At 36.0% G+C, this 20462-nt stretch overlaps 2 protein-coding genes across 5 annotated transcripts in view; one reads left to right on the forward strand and one right to left on the reverse strand.

Annotated features, from left to right (window-relative positions):
* Positions 1-20462, reverse strand: part of CENPP (centromere protein P) — a 176630-nt gene that overhangs the window by 139854 nt on the left and 16314 nt on the right. The gene's annotated exons all lie outside the window — the stretch shown is intronic.
* On the forward strand, positions 1416-19810 carry OGN (osteoglycin). The gene is made up of 7 exons (XM_007428655.4): positions 1416-1614; positions 2162-2392; positions 8303-8393; positions 11534-11692; positions 13704-13906; positions 16314-16409; positions 17605-19810. The coding sequence occupies exons 2-7, from the start codon at positions 2219-2221 to the stop codon at positions 17776-17778; spliced, it is 897 nt and encodes a 298-aa protein (XP_007428717.1). The 5' UTR covers positions 1416-1614; positions 2162-2218; the 3' UTR covers positions 17779-19810.

Consider the following 20462-nt stretch of genomic DNA (forward strand, 5'->3'; position numbering starts at 1 on the left):
AATCCAAAATTAGGTTTATTCATGTGGAGTACACACCTCTGAATGAAGTGTTGCTTATTAACTCATTCCGTAGAAGACATGCTAAAGATTAGAAGATGGATAGTCTCGAAGTAATAGGCCCTAGGCTAAGAGCGCATCGATTTAAATAGATGGAAGCTACATTTGTTATGTACTGTGACTCCTGATCTCCCAAACTTCAGAAGAAAATTTCAGGAGGAAAGGAAATATGGCTTGCAATAGGGAAGATGGGATGGGAATTTTCCTTCCCTGAATACTGGCTTGGAAGCAACTGTGTTTATTTCCATTCTTCCAGACTTCAGATCTGGATGAAAGGACAACATAAAAAAGAAGAGGGCTATATTCAGTAACCACTGAATTTATTAAACAGAAGACAGAATAAATGACAGAACTCTAAAAAAAAAAAAAAATTCATATGCACCGATAGTCAAAATCAACAAAAGACCAAAAACATTTTTGCATAATGTGGATTGATTTCAGTTTTGCATTTAACAACACTCTCGGTCAGCACAGTGAATGGAGAGAACACAGTTATGTTAAACATGGATCAAGATGCAAATGAGCACAGATTGTAAACCAACAGATGTGCTGAAATCCAAAGAATCCAATTCCAACTGAGATGGTATTCCAGAGCGAACAGCTGGTTTCTGAACTCTGACTTTTGTGGAGCAATAAGCAGTGTACAACTGAAAACCTTCAGGATAGTTGTTGTTTTAAAAAGCTCTCTAAAGTTAAGAAATAAAAATCTCAGCTGATATTTTTAGCGGAACTGTCAAACAGAAAGATGTAACAAAAATCAATAAATAAAAAATTACATTCTTCAACATTAAATGTTCCTTGTACATCCAGTTCCTGTTTATCTTCACTGCTTATGTATAAAATAGTGAATGTTCTGAAATAATATTTCATATCAGGACATCTCAAAGATTTTCACTGAAATCCTTTATAATGCAAACCTGCTTCTCCTAAAAATTATACATTCAATGAGTATTTTTCACTGTTTTCTGTAATGATCTATTAAGGTTGGAATGCTGGCCAGTCTTCCAAAAAGTTAAAGTAATTAACTCCGACACTGCTGAAGAAAGACCTCAAGATAGTGAATGGAAAATAGTGCCCACCAACTCATGTTTAAAGGTTTATGCTGCAAACTTAAACGTTTTGCAACTTTTTCCTGCACAAAAAAATTGGAATGCTTATGCTTTATCTGAAACAGAAGTCAGTTTCTTTGTTTCTCATTAAATGCTAGACTAAATGAAAAGCATATGACTTTGCTAAAGCCTTTATTGCATGAAACTGCAGTTGCTTTAGTAAATGCTTTCGACAATGAGCAACTAGATTAACATATCTTAAACTGGATTTGTTCCATATCGTAGCAGAACAATACTGATTTATCATGTAACATTTTACACATAAGCCTGCATGCTGACACAGCTCTCTTTACCCGACACTGCATCTAAAGTCTATCTATCTTTGAAGCTGCATCATTTCAGTTTCTTGAAAATAATCCATAACTCTACTCTTCTCTGGCCATTTGGAATTAATGCACAGAGAACTATATTGCAAACAGACACACAAGAGATCTCAATCAGCAAAACGGTAGGTGTTGTTTTCCAATAAATTATCTCAATGTATACCAAATGGTTACAGGTTACTGTAAAAGTATTTTGATCGCATAATACGTTATCTGGAAACTGTAATCAGTATACCGTTCTTGAACTGTGTGTGCTTTATATTTAAAATATGCATTTTTTATTCATTTTATATACATTTCAATTCCTACTTTCCTGGAAAACGTAGATCTTTAAGAGAATTCAAAATATTATTTTCACTCCAGGGCTGGGTTTAGCTTGGCTCTACTTTTTAACTATTTCTTCACTGTATGTATCAGATCGCAAAATATGGGGTTTCAATTACCTCTAATCAGCATGCAAACTCACCAAGTATCTGAATCTGAAACAATATCAAGTATATATTTTTTTGTTATACTGTACAGTATCAATTTTTTAAACAATAGAAGGATTTAAATGAAGAATACTAAGAGTTAAATCATCTTTCTACATTCCCTGAGCATTAGAAAATTGCTGCCAGCTACTCTTCTAGGGCTTTAAATATTGTTCTGACAGATTGCTTTTCTTGTTTCCAGTTACAAAGAATCATTCTCCTTAGTTCTTTCAACAAAACTCAAGTCTGATCTCCTGAAATGAAGACTTCACAGAAATTTTATCTCTTCTGTTTTTTTATGCCCTTGGTGAAGTTAGCACCACCTAATCAACAACACTCAGCACTTTTTCATGAAATATTCCAGCAAGGTTATGAAGATGCATTATTTCAGGAAGATTATGAAGACAATCCACAGGACGGGGTAAAAAATAAGGTAGTTTACAAGTTCTATATTCCTTTTTCCACTCTGCCAGTGTATGAGTTAGCCAAGTATGCATGTTTCATGGCTAAATATAATAAAAAAAGAAAAAAGTAATGCAGGGAGATGCAAAAATAAGAGCATAATACATATATACTATTGTTTTATTTTATATGCTTTATTCCTTTATCCTTTACCCTAATCCAAACCCTATGCTTGTAGAAATATGTAATATGGCCATGAGCTCAGCTTAAATTTGTCTCAATCCACTATAATTATTGCTTTGTTCCTAACATACACAGTTATAATGGTATGTGTCACTGCAAGGAATGATCAATGTTCACTTGTACACCAAACATTCAGTTTGGTCTCCTGAGAGTCATAATTGACTTACCTGGGAGACCTGCTGCTATTAACTAATTTTTTGGCCTCAGAAAGTCATAGACTAATTCCCCAACCACATATAGGAAATATATTTAATAATGAACTACTTTATGTGAGGCAAATTAAAATAAATGCATAGTAGGTATATTACATGAATAACATACTGCTGCAATGTGATCTTCACTTATTCAGACTGAAACAGAATATTGTACTGTTCGCAAGCTGCATTAACTCAACTGCCTTTGGATAAGAATAAATAGACTAGTTAACACTGAATTAACCACACAATAGTCTAATCCTAACCAACAGGATTATGTTATCTACCCATTCACAATACACCCAGGTGGAATTCTACAGTGTAATGAGCCCATATAATGATGCTGAGCCAATACCAAGAAGAAATAATAGATAGAATTTATACTGTGTGGCAGAACATGTTCATTTGAAACACATAACAATAAGAAAATGATATATATTTGCAACAGCATTTTCAAATTAATTTTCTGAAGAGAAAGCAGTTTAATGATTATATATACCCAAATAGCTTTTACTGTTCATTCCTTGAGAATACCTATTTGCTATCATTAATCTAAAAAAGTAAAAACATTAATAAATCACTGCCATAGCTTTTCACAGTAATACAACTCTTTTTTGGTGGGGGGGGAGGTGCCTTCAAGTCAGTGCTGACTCCTGGCGACTCCCTGGACTAGTCCCTGCAGTTTTCTTGGCAAGATTTTCAGAAGTGGTTTGCCACTGCCTCCTTCCTAGGGCTCAGAGTGACTGGCCGAAGGTCACCCAGCTGGCTTTGTGCCTGAAGTGGGACTAGAACTCAAGATCTCCCAGATTCTAGCCAGGTGCCTTAACCACTACACCAGAGTGGCTCTGTTACAATTTTACAGCTCTAATAATTACTCTGACCTACGAGAGCATATATTGTGTGCTTTCACAAGATGCCTGCCATGATAAACATGCCCAATTCCAAAATCCGTTTTGGCAAGCTTATGAGGTTGCTTCTTGCCATTCCAGCTTATCTTTAGTTCTTCTGAGAAACAGGGCCACATTTTCAAACCAAACACTGTATTGTAGTCACCCACCATTTTTATTTTCTAAGAATGTCTATGGAGTCCATAGGTAAGATTAAACATAAAGATGAGGCTAGAGACTCATCGGCAAAATGGCTTTTCTATTAAATGAACAAAAATGATACCTGAAGCAAACCAAAAGCTTACTGAATTCATCATTCTTTTATCAGAATGCTTGTGGAGAAGCCCATAAACAAAACTGGGATACAGTAAACCCTATGGTTTAGCGGACTTTGAATTTAATGGACAAAAGTTTTGACCAAATCCAGACAATAATGGACTGTACTCCAGACAACAGACAAAATCTGTTTAGCATATCAGTACCCTTCCTCTCAAAAGGGAAGTTCACAGTTGAACAAGATATAGTGGGTTCATGGGATCTGATTCAATTTACAGCACACAATTCATTTTTTTGTGATTTTCTTTTCTTTTCTTAGTAACATCAAAGTTAAGCATTTATTTTCCATGCCTGGAAAATAACTTAGGCACTATAATTGCATCCCCCATCCCCCTTTGAAAAGCAACAGGAAAAGACATTGAACAAGCTTGACTTACTACATCTAGCTAAAATTAAGTTAATTCTCTTTCTACTGAATACGTATGCAAATTACAATGTTGCCTCTAGGTATATGTATGAACGATTATTTCCACACACTTTATTCTTTTTCCTACATAAGAGTTAACTAAGGGACAATCATGCTGACTAGCTTTATGTCTCACTTAGGCCGATGAACTGACGGGCAGTTTGACCAAAGCTTTAGTTGCGGCCTGGGATAGGCATCTTGGATTGGATTGCTCCTTTGTGGCCTCTCACTGTACGTCAATTCCAAGGTGCACCTTGGTTTTCCAAGGAGCTCCAGGAGATGAAACGTCAGGAGAGTTGCCTCAAGTGCAAGTAAGAGGCCCTATTAGGGATTATATAATGGAGGTAAGGGCAGCCAAAGACACTTAATTTTCCCCTCCTAGCACGTCTGCAGATGGCCATCTGGCAACCCTGTTTAAGATGATTCATTCAGTGCTGAGGAATGAGCTTCAGGACTATCTGCAGGGCTGCAGTGAGGAATATTCTAGCTACCTGAGGGATAAAATCACTTGGATTCATTCAAAGTTGGACTCTGACTGGGCAAGACCTGTTGAAGTGCATTTGGCAGTCTTGTGGGTTTAGACCGGATGACTTTGAGCCTGTGACTGTTGGGATGGTGACCCCACTCACCTGTTTATTAGATCTTTATTCCTCCTGGCATGTGAAAGTGCTTGGGAGGTGACCTGTGATTGATTCTATGTGGTAGTGTCATCCTCCTTGAGGAAGAGGGTTTCCTGCCAGCCTTGAATAGGTAATGTGCACCTCATACTCAAGAAGTCATAATTGGATCCAACATTTCTGGACAAATTTTGCCCAGGCTCGAACCTTTCCTTTCTAGTGGTTGGACTGAGACTCCAGAAGGTCCTGGAGGAAACAGATTATTTGGACTCTTTTCACTTAGACTGGAGCATAGTAAAGAGACAGCATTGATTGTGCTTGTGCATTACTTCTGGGATGGAGGTGGTGTCATCTGTAAATCTGATGAGCAACACTTGTCTAAGTAATTTATGAAAATGCTGAAGAGCACTGAGCCCAGGACAGAATGCTAAGATACTCCACTGCATACCTCCCTCCATTTAATTGTTCAAGCTCCAATTTAATTGATATGCTTACAGAGTATGGTTCCTAGCATGTGTTTTTAAAGATTCTTTTCTTCTTTTTCTAAATTCTACAGTGTGATTCTCTCATTTCCCCCCCCCAAGTGCTATTGTGTTACACATATGTTTTAAATGTATTGAAGCCTATTCTCATATTAGGCATTTGTGTATTTGAAAAAAAAAATGTATCTTTTGTTGTTGATCAATGTACTGTGAGTCATCTAATAATACTACTCCCCACTATTTGAACTGTTTTCCTGAAACTAGTCAGTGTAATGGAATTCTCTGAGCCTGGCAATGTAATGATATTTCCAAAATATTGTAGGAAAAATAAATCAGATGGACATTCCTTTTACACCTTCTAAACAGGTAGCAACCTTCCCCTTGAGTCAAGGGTCTGAAAGATCAAAAGTTTCAAGGAGGCCCTGCCTTAATATACTGACTGATAAATGAGGGCTAAAGTAGACATATCCGATTTCCAAGATTCTATAACCTAATCACTTTTTCCTTGCAATAAAGCTCACTACAGAGATTCTGAGAATTTAGCTTTCTTGGTTGTAAGCACTCTTAGGGACCTGGCAGTGATACTGCTACCAATGCATGATCAAAAATTGTAATTGGTCAAATACTACATTTGTTCCTTAACTAATCATGCACAGGATACTAAGAAATGGTCTAGTCATGAACACGTGCCATACAAAGTAGGTAAGAAAGTATATTTTTGCTTGTTTGAATTTAACCTGTTACCAAGTTTCAACTAAATTAAATTACTAGATGCAAGCTTGAAAAACATTCCAGCTCTGGGATTTTTTTTAAACTAGGAACTGGACTTCTTTTCTTTTGGTTTGATACATTTCGCTGCTTGTCCAAGCACCTTCAGTCTGGATAGTTGGTTAGGGGGGACCCCATAAATGTCTTCCAGAGTGGCTGCGTTTCTCACTAACATGATGGGCTTGTTGAAGGGACAGTAGGAGATGTGATTAGTAGAGTCTTTGGGATGTGGATGTCTTGCTCCTAATCCCTCACTCATCCCAAGTGGGTCATTAAGTGCTGCCTCCCTGGTGAACTTGTGAAGTGGTCTTAATCTTCCTGGGGACTGATGAAAGAGCAGCATGAAAAATGGGAGACAAGTTGTGTCTGAGACCTCCACCTCTATTGAGGGAAGTATTTTCCACTTTGGCCTAAATGGATTCCTTCACTCCTCTCTCAAACCACCTGGTTAAAATTATATAGTGTAAATTAAAAATCTAAAATTTCTTTTTCAACTCTAAAATTAAAAGATGTCTTAATTAAAATCATTACCCCTCTAGCAAATTTTGAATTTCCACTTATATAAAGCTGCACCACTTATTAGTTTTTCCACTATAATGCTTGCGATATGTAGTAGTATGAAAGCTAAAATGTATTCAGGCAGCTAAGGATTTTTTCTTCAGTTATACACAGAGTCCCTAGGTTAGGACGCCCAGGTTATAGACAAGCCATAGTTAAGAATGGAGCCTATTGTAGTAAAATTCAAGTTAAATACACAATGGTTCGATTTCATTACACAATACTACTTATATAGCATTATACAATAATACTCTTCTGGTTTACATATAAATTTGACTTAAGGACAGACCTTGGGAATGGACTTGTTCTTAAACTGGGGACTACCTGTATTACAAAAACATATCTAATTCAGCTAAATGTTGTTTAAAATCAGGATAGCAAGTTATGATTTGATCCTGCAAAGTATTTTCAAATAATGGCTATACATTAACTCTCAACCCCAAGGGTTGACAACTCTTATCTTGCAAGACAAATTCCAATCTACTTGGAAACAGCAAATGGGGGATAAAGTTCAGAAATTATATTTTGCACCAGAAGCACATCTGACACTGGCACAAGAGCAGGCTATCACAACTCTTAGGCAAAGGATCCTTGATACAGAATTGAAAGCCGAATACGGCACAATACCAGCTGGAATGCTATTGGGACGCATGAGATTTGTTTCAAGCTAACTCGGTATCTTAATAAGTTCACAGTTAATTGGTTTCTTAGGGCCTTCACACTCCTGCGCTTTGACCTCCTGCCATCAGCTATATTGGAAGGCAAGTAAAAAAAAAAAAAACCAATGCAGAAAGTCATTGTTCCTTGGTTGGTTAGGAACAATGACTCATATATTACTCAACTGCAACTTCTATAGAGAGACATCAGCTTCCCCTTATTAGGCCATTCCACAGATGTCCAGATGAATTTTATGGAAAACTCCTTCTGGCAGATAAAGACCCTAAAACAAAAAAAAGCCATTGCTAAATTTGCATTTGCAACTTGCAGAACCTGTGCTTTACTAATGGCAATTAATTTTGGATTGATTACTGGTTATATTGGGTAGACTAGAATATTGTGTTAGAACATTAGAATGCTGCATGGTTCTGATTTTATTGTATTTTTTCCTTTTCTCCTCTTTACATTATTTTTATTTTGCTATGTTTGGTGGGTCTGATATAATTACAACCATCCATCCATCCATCCATCCATCCATCCATCCATCCATCCATCCATCCATCCTCAGTGCAAACTATCTCATGGAAACTCACCTAAGAAGGATGAGTTAAGTTTACAACAGAATTTTCTACATTGTTTTCAACCATTCGGCAAAATGTTAAGACAAGTATATTTTTACTGACATGTAAAGACTTCATTACCATTATAGCTGAAAATTATTGTATTATTATCAGCTGTACTACATACATTGTATATTATATGTTATATATGTTATATGTTATATATTTAAAAGGAAGGCAACACTTTCATCGTTTTCAATGAAAATAAAGTACAAATGCAGAGAGATGATGCAAAACGTGCAGAGGGAGCAACAAATTATACAGGTATGTTTTTCAAGCTTATAATAAACAGAACAAATCCCAAAGCATGACAGTATTAGGGTTAGCAACATTATTAAGCATATCTGTTGTCTTAAACAAGTAAGAACTATTTACTTAAGCAATCAAGCAGCAATTAAATGGATGTTATACCAGTTCTATACAGGGATTCTAGGTTTTCAGTAAACACTTAAAAAATGTAAAGTGCAATGACATTCTCACAGATACCACAGAGTTATATGTTAAGACTTCCAAACACAAGTTCTGTCAGAAATTATAATTAGAAGCCTGAACCTCAGGTAAACATCCCCTCTCCTTTTGACAGTCAGACTTTTAATGTTGAGCTCATGAAGCAGCATTTGCTACACAGATAGTTCCCGGGTTAAGAACACCCGGGTTACAGGCAATCCATAATTAAGAACAGAGCCTATCATAGCAAAATTCGAGTTAAATACACAATGTTTTGAGTTAAATACACAATGGTTCAAGCTAATTACACAATACTGCTTATACAGTATTATACAATACTGTCCCAGCTTACATACAAGTTTGACTTAAGGACAGAACTTGGGAATGGAACTCATTCTTAAACTGAGGACTACCTGTGTATGCAAGCTGTATGTTGCTGCACTGCAATGACTATGGAATTTCAACGTCAGTTAAAAGGCAAACCATGGATAACTTCAGCCACTGATTCAGCAGATAACGGGGGAAGAGTTACAATCAGAATTCCTCTAAAATACATACAGATCTATATAAATAGTTTTTATGTCTTCTACCAAGAAAACCTACAATATACAGCTACCCTGCAATATATATATATTGCAGATTATGGCCCATAACATTCAGTGAAGAACATTCTGCAGTGGATTGATTTTTCCTTTTTTATTTATATAAAAAATTCCCCTCTCACCCCTACGGGTGGTACGTGTCTTCCTCAATCGTGGGTCCTCTACCAGAGGCCTGGGAGTTTGAGGGTTCTGCGCAGTATCTTAGCTGTTCCTAGCATACACACACACACACACACACACACACACACACACGCGTGCGCACGTGCACATGCATGCAAAAATCAATCCACTGCAGAATGAAGGTTCTTCACTGATTGTTATGGGACACACACACACACACACACACACACAAATCAATCCACTGCAGAATGAAGGTTCTTCACTGAATGTTATGGGCCATAATCTACCATACTAGTCCAGTCCTGATTAGTAAACAGATGAAGACATCTCATCTATCATATCACCTGTCACCCTCCCAGGCTAGGAAAGGTAACAGCTTTGCCACTACAACAGGACTATATCTAAAGACACTGGATGAGGTTTCCACTAGCACAGTATGAATTTCCATTTTTTTCACCATCTTGCTATTCTCACATGGCATTGCATGGAAATTCACTGTCCAAAATTGCTCTAGAGCCTAGAGGGTCCAGCAACTATTCTGAACTATTTTGCAAAGAGTAGAGGAAAAATAAAATCTGATCTACCAGCAACTTTTAACACTGGCAGATTGATCCAGTTGGATATAACTTTTAGATTGCTTTATTTTACAGAGAACCAACATATTGAGAGAGAGACAGAGAGAGAGAGAGAGGAATGAATATGTGTATATGTGTGATATGTGCGTCTATTGCTCATTTGAAAAGTTAAGCAGGGAGATCACTAGGACATATCATTTGTATATGCTAGACTGAAATAAAAAAAGAAAATCCTGGATGAAAGCAATAGGAACCACATTATTGCCAAGAAAACTACATGGACTGTGTGTATCATAAAAAGATCAGGAGTTAAACATGTTTTTCTGCAAATCTGAATGCATACTTTCTCTTTATATGCAGTTTTTTATAGATTCAAAATAAGAAAACAATGACTAAGGCAGGTGCAGAAATTTAGCCATTCTTCCAGTGGATTTGGTGCTACTTTTTTTTACTGTAAAGTTGTTAATAAGGCCCCAAAATGTGATTGACTTGTAAGGCTTACAATTATCCAGGAAAAGATGAATGATGAACAACATTCTGACCCTTGTAATCTTCAAACTTGTAATTATTGTTCTGTATACTTTCAATAATTAGCTGTTGGGGCATTTGAAAATGAAGATAATTCACTCTTACAATGCAGAGGAAGGCTATAAAAAAATTCTATAACACTTCCATTTCAACAGTGAGAAACATGGAAGTTATATGGAATTACTGTAGTCAAGGGAAGATCTGGCCCATCAGGAAAAAACTAACTTCCAGAAAATTGGTCATATTTGTAAAACAGAACCTGCAGATCACTGCAAAAAAACTGCTGAAGAGTTTAGCTGATTTTGGAATAGTCCACAATACAGTGTTGCTTATACAATAATTTTCTGCATGGAGAAGTTTTTAGAAGGAAACTTTCTCTGAACTTATCACAAAAGTCATCCTCTAAAATATGCAAAAGAAAACCTCTACAAGTTTAAAGGATGTTGGAACAAATTGTCCTGGACTGATAAAACAAACACTGAACCACTGTACCACAACTACACAAGATTTATTTGGAGAAAAAAAGGGTGAATCCATTGAAGAACAGAACACCTTGTCAACCATTTAGCAACAGGATGACTCCTATGATTTGGGAGGCAGCTAGTGGCACAGGAAATACTAAATACAGAAAACATTATGAAGCAGTTATTTCTGCCAAAAGAAATGTTATAAGGTACTGGCAGGAAGGCTTTCCAAATTTCTGTACCTGCCATATTCAACTGTTTTCTTATATTGTACCTCTAAGCAACAGCACATAAATATTAAGCATGCATTTACGTTTGTAGACAGATGTTAACAAAGATAAAAATGTTTAACTTTGTAGCAAGTAAAGGTTGTGCCAGTTTCTCTTCACTTAAGGACTCACTGAAGCGTACAATCTGACTGGAGGTGTCAAAACATCTGCATTCAGTTCTATATTCCAAGCAATTTTTATATTTACTGTGTATACGCTTTTTTCCCCAAAGGACAGAGCTGTCAGAAGGCATTATATGCATCTGTAACCAAAAAAACGCCAAAAGGATGTTTGCATAACCTAGATTCTGCAAAAAAGTATGGAATATAATTTAATTATAAACTGTTGATACTTTCATCAGGCTTCTACTTAAACTGAAACAACATTATATACTTTCAGAATTGGCTACTTGTCTACTATGTGTTTGTTTAACTGGTTCAGTTTACTGCGAAGAAACAGATATTGAAGCTATCCCTGCTCTGCCAAAGGAAACAGGCTACCTTTATGCACGATTCAATAAAATCAAGAAGGTGAAAGTATCTGATTTTGCTGAAATTCGTAAGTATACCATAAAAATAATTTCTTTCTTGGAAATACCATAATCAATCATTGGAAATACACTTTGGTTATCATTCAGTTACCTGTATTTTCTGGACCACTAGACATTACAGAAAGTAATAACAGTTTTTTCAGAGAAAATTAATTTTAGTGGCCAAATTAATTCAAAAGTCAAATTGATGTTTGTTGTATATACTGACTTCTGAAAATTATTTTAATCTATAATAATACTTTAAAACACTCCAAACTGCTGATGATTATATTCCTTTGGAGGTGATTGGTGAAGGGACGGGGTGGGAGTTTACAGGTCAAGGGCAGATGAAGCTCCAGAAAGTAGCATCCAGGACGAGATGCAAAATAGGTGAAATGATTCATGATGTCTCTTTCTAAATTGCCATTTTTCATTCTTCTCTCCATGTTGGATGTTAAGACAGATCATTCTTACCAGAATCCAGATTATTTATGTTTACAGGTTATGACTGCAGTTGAGACCAGGATTTCCATTGCCAAGCGATGCATTCGTAAAGCGCAACGTCATGTAGCCGCATTGCTTAGCAATGGCAATCCCTGCAGTCCCAGTTGTCATCGTAACACCAAGACATGAGGGTTGTTAAATGGGAAGAGGTGGGAGTCCCAGGTAAGAAACACAGGGGTGCCATGGGGGTGGGTGGGGGAATGCCGGCACAGGCTGTGCACAAGCTGGGGGAGGCCAGGGAGGGCTGGTACAGGCTGCGCACAAGTTGGGGGAGGTCCTGGAAGAAAAGGTGGAAGTGACTTACCAGAGTGATTTGTGACCTTCCCTGCTGGCTTTTCCAGTGACTTTGCTTGTGGGAAGTTGCAGTGAAGGTTGCAAATGGCAGTCATGTGACTGTGGCTCCCTGCAACATTGTAATCACGAGCTGGTATCCAAGTGCCCTGATCGCAATCACATGCCCGCGGGGGTGCTGCAATGCTCAGAACTTTGAGGACTGGTTGTACGTCCATTTTTTCAGCATCGCCATAACTCTGAATGGTCACTGAATGAATGGACATAAGCCAAGGACTACCTGTATATGCCTTTAGAATTTAGGCAAAAGATTGAAGTTAGGTTGACGATTGCAAGTGGCCCATTGCAACTCTTGATCTAAAAGAAGCACAAATTAAGCAGACTAAATTCCTGTTTCCTGTGTGAATCAGCACTGTGCAGTTGCTGAGAGCTGGAACACCTTGCTGGCCCTTCTCTTAGATAGTCACAATTGGCATTAAGCAGCACATCAGAGAAAGACCACAGGGAAAAAGGATTTTTTAAAAAGGTTTGTCACTAGTGAAATTCATAGCCCAAAGCTTGAAGAGCCTTCTAAGGTTTTTGTTTCATGTGGTCTAGAGCCATCAACTGGAGGGTACCTTTAAAAGGGAGAACACATGCTTTTGCTCCTATATGCTCCCTCTAATTGTAAACACAGTGGTTAACTGCTGACAGGATTAAGAAACAAAGGGGAATTACTGAAAAACAAGACAGAAGTATTAACTCCATATTCCCCCAAGTTAAAAAAAAAAAGGTGTAGCAATGCCCTCTCCTTCCAGAAATCAAGAGTGATCACCAGGAGCCACAGAATTGGAAAATAAAAATGGCAATCTGGGAATGCAGAGGAAGTGCAAGTAAATTTACCTGAGACTTACCATTTGTATCCTGGAGGAGGACATGGCCAACAAGCTTATATCAAAATCGAGAGGATTGATATTCACTTTTATTTCAGATCTCAATTGTTCTATAGTTTTGTTTAAAAAATATCACTACTTTTCTAATTATTTACAGTTGTTGGTGTTGTTTTTGTAAAGGAGGAAATTTTCAGTGCCTGTGCTGGAAAAGTCATCTACCTTTCAGGCAGAATCCAGAGAAACCATCTCAACCATACATGTAGAATTGAGTTCTGTTCTCTACTTGGCCAGTCCAGCACATTCTATAGCATGCCTTTAAGCAGTAAATGCCTGTAAAAAGGATATTTTAACTGTAATATTGTTTATTTTTAAGCCACCCTAAGAAGAATTGATTTGACTGGAAATGCAATTCAAGATATTGAAGATGGAGCCTTTGGAAAGCTACTACTACTAGAAGAACTTTCATTGGCTGATAATCGGCTTGCCAAGCTCCCCGTTTTGCCACCCAAACTAACTTCACTGAATGTAAATAACAATAAAATTAAAAACAGAGGAATTAAAGCAAACGCTTTCAAGGTAAAATAATTTATTATGTACGATCACTACTAAATGAAGCCAGTCTGAATTATTTTTTAAAAAAAGCCACTTAGAGACAATTTTATTTCATTTTTAAAAGAAAATTTGGAATGTATCGAAACTAGTAAGTGCTAAAAGAGTCCTTTTCATTTTTGGACTAATATATTAGCATGATTACCATTCTATGAATTAAATGTTAAGCTTGCTGAATTGACTGACTTGTGCTGAAGGGAGCCCCTTTTGTGGATCATTACCTTATAGCAGTGAAGGAGCTTGTCCATCCCCATGATTACAGAACTACAAAAAGCATTTGGGAGAACAAAAGCACAATCCTTTATGTGTTTACATGGAAGTAAATCCCACTGAGTTCAACAGGTCTTACTTTTAAGTAAGAAAATGTACTGATATACAATATTATAATTTTACTTTAAGCCTTCAAACAATACTGCAAAATTACAGTTGGAAAATAATGCTGTGTAGGCATAAAAAGTAGGTTTGCAATAAACACAAAAATATTATTAGCACTCTTGCATGTCTGTACTTATCTCAAGTACTGATTACTTAGGTCTTGAGGTAGAAGTAAACAATTTAGATGCTGAATACCATTCCATAATCTTGTGTGATAGCAAAGGAACAGAAAAAAAGCTGTTTTTTATTCCTAAAGTTTTGGTGTGATTATTATATCTCAAGATTCTACATCTCTTGAGAGACTAGTGATTTTGTGAAATTTCAACAGTTATTTTTACATTTTTATATTCTTTTAAATTAATTTTGAGGTTCTGTGTGTACCATATAAAGATTTTGTGAGTCCTCTGCTGTATATCCAGATTGATGTCTATTTCTCAATATTGGCCAGCATTTTTTTTTTAAAAAGCAATTTTCCTTTAAGGTTATAGTTCTTAAAAAGAAGCCTGCCATGGTATCTTGCTTTAATTCTCCAAACAGTATTTAAAAACAAATTGTAATAGCATATAAGATTGCAGAAGAAAAATCCTTCCGGAATTTCCTGTCATTTTAGATAACTAAAATAGTTCATTATCCCAGCCTTAAGTTACTTCACTTAGCAACCTCATTGTTTTCATTCTATACTATTCTCTTCTCTTCTCACATTTCTGATTTTCAAACTTATTTTTCTGAAAGTGTCTTTCACCTCTTCCAAAATTTAATGTGAAAATATCCCTGAACTACTGCAATTTTACCTTGCCTACAGTTTCTATATTTGCCTCTCACTCCTCTTAGTAATTAGTAATGGATGATATCTAAGGCTGTTCACAAAAATGTGTTTTGTTTCAAGCTTGGAATAAAACAGCTCCACTTGAAGTATTCCATGATCAATCAGAGATCCCTAAACAGTTCATGTTGTTCCAATCTTACCAGAAGTGTTACAGTACTGTTGTGATCATTCTGGGACTATTCTGAACACAAAATGGTTCTGTCTATCCTGTCTATCTAGCTGATTTCCTCACATTTTAAAGTTCTTTTTAATTAATGTTGAGGTTCCATATGCACTTTATAAGGATGTTGTAAGATCCTGTCTCTAAAAATCCCTTATTTTTCCATATTCTTCTTCCATTGCTTCTCTAAGGACAGAGGGAAGCTCTACCCCCCCCCCTCAAAACTGTTGAAGTGGTGGGGGAATATCCTTTGTGTTTGGAGTCTTTATAGGGAGGAACTTATTAGCTGTCTTTCTTAAAAGCAACAAGAAATTAAGGAGGCTAACACCCTGTGCCATCACATGAGCATAGTCAGAAGTGAACTGGTAGGGACGAATTAGCATGCTGGAATAGTGCTCCAAATGACTCAATGGGCCAACATTTACGATTATTACTTCTGGGCATCTAATCTGGCTCTACATATCTGTTAGTTCATTTTGTGTGGGCTTAATTACAGAACATAGGACTACTCCTCATTACAATTTAAGAGGGGGGTTCAAAAATATAATTTTTCAATTAGACCTTTCAGAATTTATTTTTTAATTTTATTTTAGAAAGGATTTTATCATTGTACCATCAGAATATATTTTTATAAATCTCCCAGAGCTTTTTGGATTGTGTAGCAGATAAACTGGCAAAACAAATAATTAAAAGAAATAAGAATGCAGCTATACTATATAATGTTTATGCATGGAATGCATTTCACGTCCATATTTATACAGGATCAAGCAGATTAGTCTTGACCCAATTTAACTGCTAAACAATACAGTAGTATTTAGGAAATAACTTTTTTAAAATGAGTATGTGATTATTAATCTTTAATAATTTTTGAGTAATTATTCCAGTCTCTCTCTATATATATGTATTTATGGTAGATGAATTTGGGTATGCCTATGAATTGATTTTAAACAATTACTGTTTAAATGTTTACCTATTTTTACTGCTTCTAAAATATTATCTTCTTCTTTTCACAGAAGTTGACAAAGTTGTCCTATCTCTACCTAGCACAGAATGCACTGGAGTCTGTTCCTCTTAATTTGCCGGAAAGCCTACGTATTCTGCATCTTCAGGTTTCTCAACTCTTTTTTTCTTTTTTTTGCTGTTGCCCAAACATTACTACTACAAGCTTAGTGCTTTAAAATATATTCCCAATATCTGAGAAAAGCTTGCATGATATCATTCATTATTGTAGTTTTGCAATGTGCTGCAGTGAAAAAGTGGCAAAAATACATATGACAGCACTTAGAAAATTATCATACTGATTTGCCTAACTGACGTTAAAGGTTATGATATAAGCACATTGTCACACACTACTATAGTAATTACAATATATGGATGAAAAATGCTGGAGAAAGCTATGCAAACTTCATTTCAAATAACTGAAAATGCCCTAAAAACAGACATTCTTAGAATTATATTTGTGAAACTTATTTATTGCTAAACCGAGGAAGAATATCAAAATTCCCATATCCATGTTAAATGCAGCGCTAATTAGGTTCCTGAATCTTCTTGGAGAAAATGTAAAATAGAACTTACGAGTATAGTAATTAACCAGATACTTCCTCGGAATCAGAGACCACAATTCTATCCACCTTCACCTGGGAGTAACTTCTCTTGACACAATGAACTTTACTTCTGAGTAAACTTTCAAAACAATTCTAGCAACTTTCTTTCCTAAAGGCCACTTTAAAAAGTTGAATACTTTAAGGGAAAAATGAAAAACGCTGGCAAAGAGCTCATAACATCAGCTCCTTCAGAGGCTTCTGATGAGCCTGAAATTCTGTTTTTCAGTGTTTATTCATTTTATTTTTGTTTTGTTTTGGTACTTCATAAAATGCAAAGAAAAAAAGGAGTATAGAAATACAGTAGATAATTCATGCAGTGCACAACAGATTTGGTTAATACTAAATAACCTGTTCAGCAGGGAACATTTGTCTCTGGTAAGATACAAATTTTCATGAACTGACATATCAGTGGAGGAGACCCAGCTATAATTTTTGCTAGTTGGTAGCTTCATAAAAATTTGACTTACTATAAACCAATAAACTTTTAGATTACATGATTTGAAGAAATATTGCATAGGAAGAGCTACTAAGATGTTATTAATTCATGAAAGCTGTTTGAGGAAATAATGCTAGCATACATTCCTGTATGCTTTGCAAAAAATATTACAGAAATATTAATAATATCTGAATAAAAGAAAAAAAAAAAACAAAATTTCAAAGGGGATGTTTGGATTTTTTAAACCCATTGTTTGATTTACAGTTCAACAACATAACCAGCATTACAGACGAAACCTTCTGCAAAGGAAACAATCAGACCCGTTATGTTCGTCAGCGCATGGATGAGATCAGAATGGAAGGCAACCCAGTCATCTTGGGAAAGTACCCCAATGCTTTTATTTGCTTGAAGACTTTGCCTATAGGCCAATACTTTTAGTTACTAACAAAACTGAAACACGTAAAAATTAGATAAAGATTACTGTTATATCACTGTTTAAACATGTCTTCATATTAATTTCCTCTGATATATATTCAGAACTGTTAGTGGTAATGATGTATTCCTTAATTTGGTGATATTGCACCTTCAGATTTAAAAAGCCTGAACATTTTTACTTCCAGACTATAGACTCAAGTATGAAACCAGGAAAAGGCATTGACTCCTTTTGAGTAATCAGATTACAAAATGAATTAAAAATTGGTTTTAAGACATTACTGTTATGAGGGTAGATGCATTCTTTTAGGGGACCAGTGTAATTTGATTTGATTAAGGAAGTACTGTAAATAGGCTATACAATACTTTGGATTGAAAGAGGAAAAGGTGCTTCAGAACACATACTGTGTGTGAACACATATAAGACCTCTTGCAATGCTTTAAATTAAATCCATTTTTCTCAGGATCATGCTGTGGCTGTGGAGGGCAGCCATGTGATCCTGGGAAAAGACCTAGCTGTTTTAATAAATTGCTGACAGGTGCTACATGAGCATCCCTGCACAGCCCAAACTATCTTTTCCCCTTCGAATCCAAGTGCTGTACATAATGGGAAAATACAGGGAATATGGGGCAACAGGTAGAGCAAGCCTTTCATACTTTCTTAGCCAGTGCAGCACACAGTCTGGATAGGAAGGGCAAACAATTCTTAGACAGCTTTCCAAATGCTAGATTTTGACATGATTGGGATTGCTGAAAGAACAGACAAGGTTATGGGTTCATGCTGCTGACAGGCACAACTATTTATGCAGGAAAGAACCAATGTAATACAGAGGGATATAGGCCAAAATTGCAACACAGATTATTTAAACCGAACAGCCCTCCCCAGTTCAACTTCTGATATTGATGAAAGAAGATAAATCATTTTCAAATACATTAGCAACCTATTCTAATCTTATTGGCAAATGCTATTTATTAGCTTGGCAAAACAACAGCAAATGAAATCAAAAATTAATCATGCTGTTTCAGTCTGATCTGTACATTACAATTATTGGAATAAAACTATTCAATAAAGAGAAATGCAATGTGTTCTAGTTTAAATTTTCTAATATATTTTAAGGATATCAAAAAAGTAACCCAAACTTATTAAAAGTGTTTATCACGCTGATCAAAATGAAAGGAAAAAAACACAGATCAATTTATGCTATAGCATGGAGAATTTCACTTAAATGTTAGCCATTTAACATAGTATTAATAGTATTAAGCTGTTTAGGAAAGTTGTGAACTGGGGGCAGAAATATCCATCAGAAGGATAGACTGACATGTGTTTAGAAAGTTTAGGCTAGGGGTACAAAACTGCAGCTTTGGAACCACATGGGACTGGCCTGCATCCCATTTGTGGACCCCAGAATAGGGTCTTTTTGTGTATTGGGGGTGAGTACAGAAGTTTAAAAAAGTAAAAAGACGACTTAAACCTTAAAGATTATACACTCCTAACTTAGCTTTAGTGAGTTTGTGGAAATTTGTCTCCAACCAACCATTGTGGCATGGTATTTGCAATATGAATAGGTAACATTTTTGAAATCTTTGTTGTATTTAAAGCATGTTCACTTAACCAACATCATCTTACAATTTTGGTGTGATATCTGGATTGTAATCAACTGAATTAACTCATAAAAGTCAGCTTGGCTGATTTCAACACAGTGGTCAAATAATTTGTATGCATGTATCAGATGAAGGCTTTTTCAGAAACACCATCAGTAAGTCTTATTTGCACTCATTCTCATTCTTTGCATATGTTTAAGACAGATATATTATTTCTGAGTTAATTATTCACCAATATTGAAGACTATTTTACAGCTATGAGCCTTTGCTGTAAGTATACTCTTTTAGCAATTTGACATATCAGACTTCAAGTATATGGTGAATGTATATGATGTGAAACCTTTACAGAGATTTCTGACTGATTTTAGTCTGCACGTGCTTCCTGTTGTCTAGAATTCTCCGTGCCTAATAAACAAATAATTATAAAGAAAAAAAAGTCTTACTATTCTTTTGTAGGTGTCTTGACTTAGCATAGCCAGGTAAAATGATAAATCCCTATAGTTTCCCCATTTCTCCCACCCCCTACCTCAAACAACATTTGAGTGAATCCATCTGTTTGAATTCTTCCTACAGTCAGCGGGATAAAGCTACAGTTTAAGCTTCTTCCTTCCTGCCTTCATTCAGACTGAAATCACATGATTTGCCACTCTTCCTACTGCACTTTCTATGGGCATTTTGGGGATATTCTTATATTAATCACTCCCTGATGATTCCAAACAGCAATTGTATACTCTTGAGAAAACCATGGATAACCAAGAAAATAAATAAATGGATCATAGAACAAATCAATCCAGAGTTCTCACTCAAGGCACAAATGACCAGACTCATATTATCATATTTTGGACACATTATGCAAAGATCTAACTCTCTTGAGAAGTCTGTAATTCTGGGAAAGATGGAAGGAAAGACAAGAAGAGTACAATGAGCAATAAGGTGGATGGACTTGATTACAGCAGTGATGGGGGTACCGTTGGAATACTTGACAGGCCAAGTTGGTGACAGATCATTCTGGAGAAGGTCTATTTATGTGGCTAAGAGTCAACACCAACCTGATGGCACATAATCACATTTTTATTTAGGCAAACTAA

This window comes from Python bivittatus, unplaced genomic scaffold (genome assembly GCF_059951505.1).
Source record: "Python bivittatus isolate LINGU-HERP-01145 unplaced genomic scaffold, Pbiv_v1 ctg000080_np1212, whole genome shotgun sequence".
In the NCBI taxonomy this organism is placed as follows: Eukaryota; Metazoa; Chordata; class Lepidosauria; order Squamata; family Pythonidae; genus Python; species Python bivittatus.